Here is a 12020-nt window from a genome sequence, read left to right as displayed (position 1 = left end):
TTGTCCATATTCAGAAATGAATGTAAGAAAATTGTTAGTGAAATCGACATACTACTCATGTTACAGAGCAAGCTTCATATGACACCAATACTTACTTTGTAGCACATACAGTACATAGGAAACATTATGAAGTCTTGAAGGAGGCCTGGGTAACGCCAGAATGTCAGAAATATTCTAACTTCAATTAAATATTTCCTAATTATGATTTTAGATACAAATGTCAAGTATAGGTCAGCAATCCTTCCTCCTTTAATCCATTCTATGGATTAAATCATGATCCTTTTTAGTCCTGGTTTCGTGAAGAATCACCATATGGGTTGTTCGATAGCTCAAAGTATCAAAGGCCTTATACTCAATAAAGGCTAAATACTATGCTCTAAGACCTCTCTCAACACTCAATAACACAGCAAATGTGAAAAGCGGGGTACTGAAAGGTAGAGAGAGAGAGAGTGAAGTGACATGATAGTACGTTTGAAAGTTTACGTGCCGCTCGCTGTGTCACATTGCATAATTTACAGTCAGGGCCGGCTCTAAGATGATAAATCCTTGCGGGCAGTCAGACATTTTTTTGTCTGTTTCAAGCTTGGTTGCTGCAACATGACATTTTGGGTGGGCAATGCCCAACCCTGAACCCCCTAGAACCGGCCTTGTTTACGGTTCTGTTCTGGTTGTTTGTGTCCTAGAACTGGTGAGTGGGTTTCCCTAAACTAACAGCAGATCATTATTATCCTCAGCATTGCATATATTCCTTCAGAGCGAACACCATGTTCCATTCATCCGTTAGTGCCAGAAGGTTCCTCTTGACAACCCTGCTGTCATCGCTCATAATTTACAGCCTCTCCTGTCCATCCTTTCTCGAATCCACACGGTAAAAATAGCTCAGCTCATACAGTTCTCCATAGCCATACACTGATGGGGTTTTGAGGAGGAATAGGACCCATTACAGTGTTGTCATATGATTTGATGAAACACCATCGTTATATGACATTTTAATGAGCTCTATAAAGATGATCCAGGGCTTGGGGAGGATGGCCAATGTCATAGGGAAAGAATTCTCTTCCTGTGGGCCTTTAAAGGGAGTTTTTTTTAGAAGAAGCCAGTGTGTACAATTTGAGGCGATGATTTCTCTGTCAGCCCACCAACTGCGCTTGAGTTTGCCTTATTGGCTCCATTGTCGCTCCCCTCCCCTCGTTCTACCCAGACGCTGCCCTCTTCACAAGGGCTTGAGCCAAAGACGTGTCAATCCCAGCCACTGTAAACGTAAGGGAAACCTAAAGATGAAGAGTATCAGTTTTCAAAAGCAAGGACACTTCACCTTTTGTATGATCATTCTCATGAGAACGTGTCCAGCTTGGGCTTTCGTAACAGTATCTTCACCGAGGGCCCTGCTGGCCCTGTTGGCTCACTTGTGGAACAGCATTTAGCACTGAATGTGTTGCTTGCAACGTTTCTTAAAGCAGTCTTTTTCTGTATGTCACTGTATGTGTCACGCACATTTCTGTTAAAGAGTTAGGTATGCAGAGACCTTGCATTATGTGGATAATCATAAATAGGTTGACACCAGCAGATCAAATTTGAATCAGGTAAAATTAATTCATCTAGCACAGCAATGGAAAACCGTATTGAGGAATAGTTTTCCTTCATTGTTGATTTCCCTTACATAACAACTATCTCCGATTTAAGCAAATTGTTTGTTTAATAAACTATCTGCTACTGTAATGTGTCCTTGTTGTTTGCTGTGGTTAGCTTGACCACTCTATCCCCATGACGCCATTCACACTACATAATATTTCCCAAACACAAATAATCCGACGCCAATCACACTTTGCCTGTGGAAGATTTGAAATGCCACTATGCATGTGAGACATTTGTCCCCTGTAAGTGTGAATAGACTAAGCATTATAAGCAGTTAAATACCGTGTGGCGTTTGTATCTCCTATTAAGCCTTAATGTGTTGGTTGTGTGGCTGTTTATTAAATAGTTGTTACCACTGGATGTGTGCGATCTATTGTTCATTAGTGTTGCAAAATGGAAAACAAAACTGACGCTTTTACCATAGTTTCAAAGTGAAAGGGTAGGTGTAATGTCTTTCATGTTCTCATTGTGTCATTCATGTTAGTTTCAATAGAGCCCCACAGTGGAGGTGTCATAATACCCATAAAACCTAGCGGTCAAGCAGGGAAATAAATCTTTCTCGGACAAAGTGACTTTTATCAATATATTCTGCTCTCTCAGATTCAAAAATACTAATTTGCATCGAAGTAGGCATCATGGAAAACTACAATCCCTGCAAACTCATGCACGTCATCTCTATCTGACAACTTTGCTAACAGGTATTGGGTCAATTTAAAACTTGCACAGGTCAGTTTACAGAATGTTCCATTTAATGAAATGTAGCTAATTTATGCATTACTACATTTAGCTAACATTAGATAGTTAATCCAGAGATTCTTACCTTTGCCTCGATTCAGCAGTCTCGTCCAGATCATCATGGCATTTGTAGTTCTTTCTGATAGCCACATTAGCAGTTAATTAGTATTTCGTTTTTTTTGAGGCATCAATACAGCCGAATGTGTTGATAAAAGTCACCTTGTACGAGAGAGATTTACATGGTTATCAAAACACCATGCCTACACGAAACACAGCCCTTATTTGAAGTGTTTCGAAAATCCCTTATGGGAAATGTTAATGGTGGAAAAACGATTGGAACCATTTCCCTGTTAGACCGCCAGGTTTTATGGGTATTATGTCTGTGGCAGTCTATAGCTACTAACCAACATCCTAAAAGGTTTTAAATGCATCTGACGAAACACTAACTATTAACATGGATGATAGACAGTTGTGTTTTGTTTTGTTTCCCATTTGTCTGGTCACGCTCCCCCTCTACCCAACACACACACCCCCCTCCACCCAAACGTTCTAACTACACACACACTCCTCTCTCTAGCCCCTGTGTGTTTTCCTAAACTAGGGCGGCCTCCTGTGGAATGCAGGGCTCTGTTTAATCCCTGAGTCTTGTCAGGACTTTTTTTTTATAGGAAACTCATCTCAACGTCCAGCAACAAATGGAGCACAGGGATTTATCCGTGGAGATAGAGTTTCAGCCTGCAGCTGAACGCCCCTCTCTCACAGCTCCACTAGGCTTCCTTGTTAAATTAAGCCACAAGGAGACTGTGTGTCGCTGCTACTGCTGCTAGTCTCCTTGGCTGGGTCTGTGTGTGTGTGTGTGAGGTGGGCTTGATTCTAGCCTGATCTTCCTTTCTGTTTCCCCTGTGTACCTTCAGAGCGAGTACGGGCCAGCATGGCAGCCCCCGGCAGCTCCAGCGGACTAGAGGTTCTCCTGTCTACTCTGCAGGTAGGAACACACTGGGTCTGGGACTGTGTATGTGTGTGCCTGTCACGTTGTGTGACTGTGTCTCTGTTTGCTCACGGTCGCTGATATGGCAGTCTAAAGTGGAATGCTCCAAATAAAGTGGGCAGGGGATCTGCTGACTGACGGGAAAGGGACGCTAGGCTAGCAACACGCACTTTCTCCGTAGAGCTGAAAGAGGAAGATAAATGGAGAGTTTGGGACTATAAGGTTCTATCTGCATTTTTGTCAAAATGTAGTTAATGACATAGCCTTGTTCTGTTCAATGTTCTCTACCTACTGTATATAGTACTCGAAACCCCCCAATTCATGTTGTTAAGTTCAAAAGAATATTAAATACAAATCACAGACACCATTCATACCAATGAGGGTTCGGAACTTTAAGGCCAATTATCTCAGAATTCTATTTTTGCAGATAGAACCTTATAGTTCCAAGGTCTCAGAATGGTGATCATAAGCATCAATACCCAGAAACTATTACCTGGAAACATGTTCACAACTTTCACTTGCCAAACAGCTACTGTTCGTACAAATTAGCACCGGGCATAGATCACTCTAGTATTACACAGACAGCTAATAATGTAGCTTACTGTGTAGCTTCTAGTAATGTAAGTTTAAATTTATATTGTGTTCAAATCATTTTTATGAGATGGTAAACACATTTCCATTTAAATGTTAGTATATTGTATAGCCATAGTATTTTAGTGCACTGTTAGTCAGTGTCGAGAATACTGTAATTTATACACTCCTAACTGAATTAAATAAATGGTGAAAAATATTTTCCAATATTGGTGTGTGCCCACTTTATTTAAAGTAGCTAAACTAGTTCATAAATCAGTTTGTGCAGTTTACATGACATTAACTTGTGTATGAAAAAGCTTGTGAAGTGAAATGCATGACCAGCTGTATGAAGGCCGGCAGAAGGCTGGCAGGCAGATGTCAGTGGGGATAGCTAGCTATACTGTAGCTGTTCTGGTGGGAGAGGAGCAGAGGATTACAATATAGAACGGATGGTGTGTGAGATATTATCTACAGCCCAGTGAATGCAGCTGATCCCTCTGTACTGTGGTTGTCAGGATCCACATTTCAAACCAGTTTCATAATGTTATGTTGTTGGTGCTGTTGATGCATTTGGTTCTGTTGAACCATAGTTGTCAAGTATGTTGGTAGACTATTCGTTTTTTCCCCCACGAGTTTGTAAGTAATTACATTTTCGATTATGTCAAAGCTGTTATATGTTTTGGCCTTCACGCTTGTCGTGTATTTGCAGTAAAAAAGTATGAAATTAGAAAATAGTATGAAAATAGAATTTCGTTATAACCAACTGTATTTCAAATGTAAACAACACATTAACAACATAAACAACTTTGTATTCGTATATAAAAATGGACAACTTTGTATTTTTTTAATATTACAATTTTTACCATGCTTGTTGGTAGAAACAGTATTTTAATTTTGTCCAAAGTAGACAGTAGGTTCTCTCTTAATTTGAGTAATAAATATGAATTTGTTTTCTGATCCACTTCCCAGCCATGTATCCTGATCTGATAATGAATTATGATAGAGCACACTGACAACACCATTAATTCCAATGCTTAGTCGGAGACAAAGTGTCGCCCCCCACAAAGTAGCAGTCTCACAAATACACTGGCCTTGGTGTGCGGCTGTTGGTGCCTGTATTGCTAGCACCAGTAATTAATATATTCATGTCATATACTGAACAAAAATATAAACGCAACATGCAACAATTTCAATGACTTTACTGAGTTACAGTTCATATAAAGTCAATTGAAATAAATACATTAGGCGCTAATCTATGGATTTCACATGACAGGGCAAGGGTGCAGCCATGAGTGGTCCTGGAAGGGCATAGGCCCACCCACTAGGGAGCCAGGCCCAGCCAATCAGAATTAGTTTTTCCCAACAAAAGGGCTTTATTACAGACAGAAATACCCAGTTTCATCAGCTGGCAACAGCTCTGGTGGACATTCCTGCAGTCAGCATGCCAATTGCACGCTCCCTCAAAACCTGAGGCATCTGTGGCATTGTGTTGTGTGACAAAACTTCACATTTTAGAGTGGCCTTTTATTGTCCCCAGCACAAGGTGCACCTGTGTAATGATCATGCTGCTTAATCAGCTTCTTGATATGCCACACCTGTCAGGTGGACGGATTATCTTGGCAAAGGAGAAATGCTCACTAGCAGGGATGTAAACAAATTTGTGCACAAAATGTGAGAGAAATAAGCTTTTTGTTTGTACAGTATGAAATATTTCTGGGATCTTTTATTTCAGCTCATGAAACATGGAACCAACACTTTACATGTTGTGTTTATATTCTTGTTCAGTAAGAGTATCAAGGATCAAGGTAAGACCCAGATGCAGACTGTCAAAGTAGGACTGTTTATTGTTGCAAGCAGACAAAGACAGGTCAAGGAAGACAGGGGTTGAAAATCCAGGGTAGGCAGAGGTACAGGACGGCAGGCTCAGGGTCAGGGACAGGCAGGGTTCAGTAATCCAGAGGTGGAGTAAAGGAACAGGACGGCAGGCTCAGGGTCAGGGACAGGCAGAGAGGTCAGGCGGGCCGGTACAGGGTCAGGACAGACAAAGGTCAAAACCGGAGGACCAGCAAAGAAAGGCTGGGAAACAATAGGACCTGACAGGAAACCGCTGGTAAACTTGAACGAACAAGACGAACTGGCAACAAACAGACAGAGAACACAGGTATATATACACAGGGGATAAAAGGGAAGATGGGCAACACCTGGAGGGGGGTGGAGACAAGCACAAGGACAGGTGAAACACTGCATCTCAATGCTAAAGGCGTCACTACAGACCCTTGTTTAATTCCAGGCTGAATCACAACCGGTGGTGATCGGGAGTCCCATAGGGTGGCTCAGTGTTGTCTGGGTTAGGGTTTGGCCAGGGTAGGCCATCATTGTAAATAAGAATTTGTTCTTAACTGACTTGCCTAGTTAAATAAAGGTAAAACAAATAATTGTCTGATCTGATGTGATAGAGACATGGAGAGTAACAGTATGCCAATGTCAGTAGTTCTTAATGAAACCAATGGCCACCAACCATCAATTCTAAGGTCTTCTGAAGTGCATGTGACAGAAAGACATGGCTCTGCACAGCTACACCTTATGTCAGCTCAGCTGTAATAGATCACCTCTGTTGGGTGTTGGGTCCTGTCTCTTATTCCCTCTGTGACAACACCTGTCGTAGAGTATGCACGCAGAAAGGCCAACAGAGAATCTATCTTCTGCACTGTTAAATGTCAAGGTCATTGTAGTAGTTTCCCATCATTTCATGTATTCTGTAATTGTTTTGCCTTGTAGTTTTTCAGAAATGCTGTACTCACAGTGTTTTTCTTCCGGAATATTTTACTTACGTGATTTGTTTTCATTTCTTTCGGTTCTGTACTTTTAAAGAGGTGCATACATACTGTACAATCCTTCAATAATGTCTTCCTTTGCGTATCTCTCAGTGGTTTATTGAGGAACCAGCGTTAAGCCTTCTTTACGGTTCTGAGATTTTTCCAGTTTACCGTGTGGTCCGTCAGTCGGCACCTCGTCAACTATTAAGCTTTGAGTCCGCAGCTTCCACCTTATCCCTTTCCATATCTAAAATCATCCCAATCAAATAATAATACTGCCACCTGTCTAACAAAGTTAGCCCTTCTCAGCACATACGGTATCGGCCGATATTTTCCCTGCCTGTTATCATACAGGAATTCTCTCAGCTATAAATGTCAAAGTCTGGGCCTGAATCGTGTAGGTGATCCATTCGCACCTCATCACCATGCCTGTTTAGGTGCTGTCTGTCTACAGAGATACCAAATAGCACCTTATTCCCTATGTAGTTCACTACCAGGGCCCATAGTAGTGCACTATATAATGAAAGGGTGCGATTTGGGACTTCTCTCTGGGGATTAGTGCCCCCCATACAGAAAGGCTGTCATCTGCTGCTGCTTTTAAACACAGCACCACAGCCCCTGCTGGGCCTGGGGCATTCGGTTTCCTGCACCTGGGCCTGCTGCAGTATTTGGGACCCACGCTGTGTTGTTGTGACCTAAGTGATCTCACCACCTAATTCATCCTCAAAATTAGACGTCTGAGTCAAAGCTCCCCAGCTGGGTCTTGGGAAATGCATCTGCGTTGCCAGTCGAGAGCATGGTCACATAGTTAAATATAACAACAATGCCAATGACAGTTCTCTCGTTCGAGTTGCCACTCTACAGCCAACACTACAGAAAACAACAGCAGCAGTCTGGCTGAGGTTTTGACATAGTGTTGATCTCTTCTCCCCACAGAATGCAGGGGACATTGAGAGCACCCTCAATATCCTCAATGTGCTGGATGAGCTGCTTTCAGCTGGTGAGTCTCTGTTGTTGATTCAGATTCATAGTAATTCCATGCAGATAAAATGCTACGGTACGTCTACTCCCCCTAGAGAGCTACAGTCTACTACCCTTCTTTGGTTTAGTTGTGTGTGTCTATGTGTGTGTCTATGTGTGTGTCTGTTCCAGGCACAGACAGACGGATCACCTACATGATCTCGAAGGGGGGCAGCGAGGCCCTCCTAAACGCCCTGGTGACCACAGCCAGGACCTTCTCCCCCAACTTCACCATCCTCCTCCCCCTGCTGCACCTCCTGGCCAAGGTCGGACACAGAGGTGAGGCTCCAACTGACAGATCGGAGTGGAAATATAGTTTTTATTTATTTATTTATTTTTGTTGAATTTTTACCCCTTTTTCTCCCCAATTTCGTGGTATCCAATTGTTGTAGTAGCTACTATCTTGTCTCATCGCTACAACTCCCGTACGGGCTCGGGAGAGACGAAGGTTGAAAGTCATGCGTCCTCCGATACACAACCCAACCAGCCGCACTGCTTCATAACACAGCGCACATCCAACCCGGAAGCCAGCCGCACCAATGTGCCGGAGGAAACACTGTGTACCTGGCAACCTTGGTTAGCGCGCACTGCACCTGTCCCGCCACAGGAGTCGCTGGTGCGCGATGAGACAAGGATATCCCTACCGACCAAGCCCTCCCTAACCCACGGACCTCCCGGGCGCGGCCGGTTACGACAGACTCTGGGCGCGAACCCAGAGTCTCTGATAGTACAGCGCCCTTAACCACTGCGCCACCCAGGAGGCGTGGAAATATAGTTTACAAGAACGTGAAGTGATACAATATTTGGAGATGTCATTATTTAGCGGTTGTCATGAAAGTACATGGCTATTTGTCTCAGTTATACTGCATGTTGTCGTAAGAGGTTGTCAAACGGTCTGTAGATCTCCACCTTTCAACACAGTGGGTAGCTTGATGATTTTCTTAGTTACCGTCTTAGAATGTCAACAGGAAGTGAGTCCACATCAAATAATGGAGATATCATGGCTTTCTCCTCCTTGGCCGAGGTGTCCGTCAGCTTTTAATAGAAAGGCCGACAGGTCCATCTGACTGTTATCCGTGTTATCCATTATCTGACAAAGCTTCACTGACATGGATGCATACCTTCATATCGTCACAAGTGGCATGTGGCCACTTGTATGAGTAGGAGAAGCTATCTCCATTCATATACATTGAAATGTTCATTGTCACCCAAGCTAATGAAGGATATATGGTAACCGGTATCAACAGCATCAGCTGGTTTCTAAAAACCCATTTTGGTCTCAAGCTATTTTGACAAGAATGAGAAGCAATGGTCAATTTATATGGTGCTGTGCAATATAATCGATCAATGTGATTGTATTACGACTTGAATTAGATCCCACAACTCTTTACTTTCACACCTGCTTCATGATGTTACTGCTAAACAGCACATATAGTTGTATTGGTCTCACCTGCGTTCCAGTAAAAGCCAAGCTTTGCCCTGTACTTCAGGGCCCGGTGAGCCTTTTCTCTCTTCTCTACAGAGCATAGTACAGTCAGTCATCTAATGGGTGCCTTTGACTGGACTCTTCACATTTAACGGGTGTCCTCTGATCGCTAAAATGACAGCTTTGAATACTGATGCAATATTCAATAAAGCCAGTGACGCGTTTGAACGTTGGTCTAAGTGGTTTTTCCACTGTAATTGCTGTAATATTGTATCATAAACTAGGATTTGTGTGCCTGGTTAAGCATGGTTGTGTGTCAGTGATTAGTCGAAAATCATACCAGATCTATTCCACTCCACAAACCGCCAGGCAATTCACATGTGTAAAAGCAGTGAGAAATCATTCAAGCAGATAGACAATCTAATAGCGTATTTGGATTGCATATCATTCAGTGAAAATATTGTCCTCATGTGCCCAAGCAGCTTTTATTCATGAATTCATTTCATTATGGTGATTCACAATGAGAAGTGTTTTCTTGTTATTTTAAGTGGCGGATAAAATAAGCAAACCACATAGGCCTACAACTGTTTTAATTATACTAATCAAGTCTTTATCTTCATTTGATCTGTTTTTCTACCTCATAGAATGTTTCATTTTCTCTGAAAAATAACTGTGCAAACATTTGCACTGGTGTAAACAGTGTCAGTGGGTGGTCAGTTATCATTAGATCTGAGGGTTACTGATTGCTGTCTGTGGTGTTATGTGTGTCTCGATCAGACCGTCGTATTGGGAAGAAGGCAGAGAAGGCGGAGGCTGTGCTGCCAACTCTGACTCTGCTGAAACAGAATGTAAAACACACCAGGAGGACGGCAGCCTGCCTTTGGGTCCTCCAGGTTTTCTGCTCCTCTGGTAGGTCAATAACCCCTTAAAGCTTCAATCACACTTCACTGCTTTGTCTGTTTTGTGATTTACTCTCAATGTCAACAGTATCCAGAATTAATACAAAGATCTCTATGGGACTCTGTGAGTTCAGGGAGCATGGGGGAGGTCTACATTCTGAAGAGGCGCCACATATTTGACTTGAGTGCAGATGTGCGGGTGCCCTCAATTTAGGATAGTAATTACGATTTAATGAAACCATACTGTATCCAAATATTGGCCAGTGAAATGTGAAATGATTAAACAACATGGTCACAAGGTCTGATTTTTATGATGACTGTAAACTGTCAGTGAGTCGCTTATACTGTCACTGGTGAAAGTCTAGACTCTCCACAATCTTCCAATTTTGCTGCCTTAAAATGTAATTATGAAAGGGATTCAATTAGAGTTTTTCCCCTATCGATCTACCCAGCCTAATCCAAAGTGAAAGAAAAATTATTGGACATTTTCCAAATTACTACAATATACAAAAGGAGGAACTATTGATTGTGTGTGTCTTCACACCCCAGGGTTAACACTTGGTGGAAGCACCTTTGGCAGCCATTGTAGCTGTGAGTCATTTTTAATTGGATTCTTGTTAGAATTGGACTCTCGTTAGAATTGAACTCTCGTTAGAATTGAACTCTCGTCAGAATTGAACTCTTAAGGCAACATATGTCCTTTTATTCATCAAAATTGCTCAAGCTCAGTACATTTGGTTGGGAATTTAATGATGGATATATGTATTGTTTAAGTATTATGGTGGCAGCATCATGTTACGGGTATGCTTGTCATTGGCAGGGACTGGGGAGCTTGTCACGATCTAAATAAATATTGAAGGAGCAAAGCCCAGTAAAAAGATCAAGGAAGACCAGCCTCAGTCTTTTGAAACCCTGGGATAGAGTTGTATTTTTCAGCAAGACAATTGCACAAATGTTCATGCCAAAGACACACCAGAATGGCTTTCCAAGAGGTGTTGAGCTTTCCTGAGTGGTCTCATCTCAGTCCTGACTTAAATTAGCTGAAAATCAGAGACAAGGTTTGCTGCCCATCGCTTATTCCCAACCAAATGTACAGAGCTTGATCAATTTTGCAAAAACAATGGACATATGATGCCCTAAGTGTCTCACTCAGGAGAGACTGTAGTGTCTTCGTAGTACTGCTAAAGGGCATAGGCCTACAGAATGAATCCCAGCTGTAATGGTGCGCCCACTAAGTATTAACTCTGGGCTGTGAAAACATGCATCCTCATTTAGTATTTCTTAATAATTTGGAAACATTATATAATGTTACTTTCAGTTTGAAAATGTGGACTAGGTTGTGTAAATTGATAGGAAAAAAGAAAACCATTTAATCTCTTTTTTGATAACATTTTAAGGCAGCAAATGTGAACACACTCGGCAACAACTGGTTGAATCAACGTTGTTTCAACCCAAAGATTCGATGTGTTTATGCTGAACCAACTTGTAACCTAAATCCAATGGCAAGGTGACATTTTTGGTTGATTTCACTTTGAATTCATGTTTGTCGACAACCAAATGTAAACTGACATCTGTGGGAAGATTCTGCAAGGGGTGTGTAGACTTTCAGTAGAAATGTTTTGTCAGTAAACAAACCTAAATTATGTGGTGGAAGTTAGAATTTTGGTTGAAGTTGAAGTCTCTTGAAATTCCCATGAAGCCAGTAGATTTCAACTCTGGACTCATAAGGAATTGGACAGGGAGAATCGTCATGAATTAGCACTAGCCATTGAATGCAATTATCAATGGCATTTATATTTCTTTCAGTCACCACAGCCAGGCTACTGGGACAAAACCGAGGCCTCGACGTTATATTCAGACTGATACCCCCTCACACTACGAGGCACAAACGCACCGTCAAGTGAGTATTGTATATCATGTCCGCCTGT

The 12020-nt window shown here is 42.1% G+C and overlaps 1 protein-coding gene across 1 annotated transcript in view; it reads left to right on the top strand.

Moving 5' to 3' along the window:
* The first annotated feature begins 3024 nt into the window (after window positions 1-3024).
* The window catches only part of LOC135509493 (cytosolic carboxypeptidase 4), a 141727-nt gene continuing 132731 nt past the window's right edge, over window positions 3025-12020 (top strand). Inside the window, exons 1-5 of the mRNA XM_064930203.1 lie at window positions 3025-3355; window positions 7684-7747; window positions 7900-8046; window positions 9971-10102; window positions 11899-11992. Of these exons, the coding sequence (XP_064786275.1) occupies window positions 3302-3355; window positions 7684-7747; window positions 7900-8046; window positions 9971-10102; window positions 11899-11992 (491 nt within the window). The 5' untranslated portion in view covers window positions 3025-3301. The remainder of the gene's footprint in view (window positions 3356-7683; window positions 7748-7899; window positions 8047-9970; window positions 10103-11898; window positions 11993-12020) is intronic.

The sequence above is a fragment of the Oncorhynchus masou genome, chromosome 22, assembly GCF_036934945.1.
Source record: "Oncorhynchus masou masou isolate Uvic2021 chromosome 22, UVic_Omas_1.1, whole genome shotgun sequence".
In the NCBI taxonomy this organism is placed as follows: Eukaryota; Metazoa; Chordata; class Actinopteri; order Salmoniformes; family Salmonidae; genus Oncorhynchus; species Oncorhynchus masou.
Note: the sequence above shows the minus strand (reverse complement) of the source record. Positions and strands in the feature narration are given on the sequence as shown.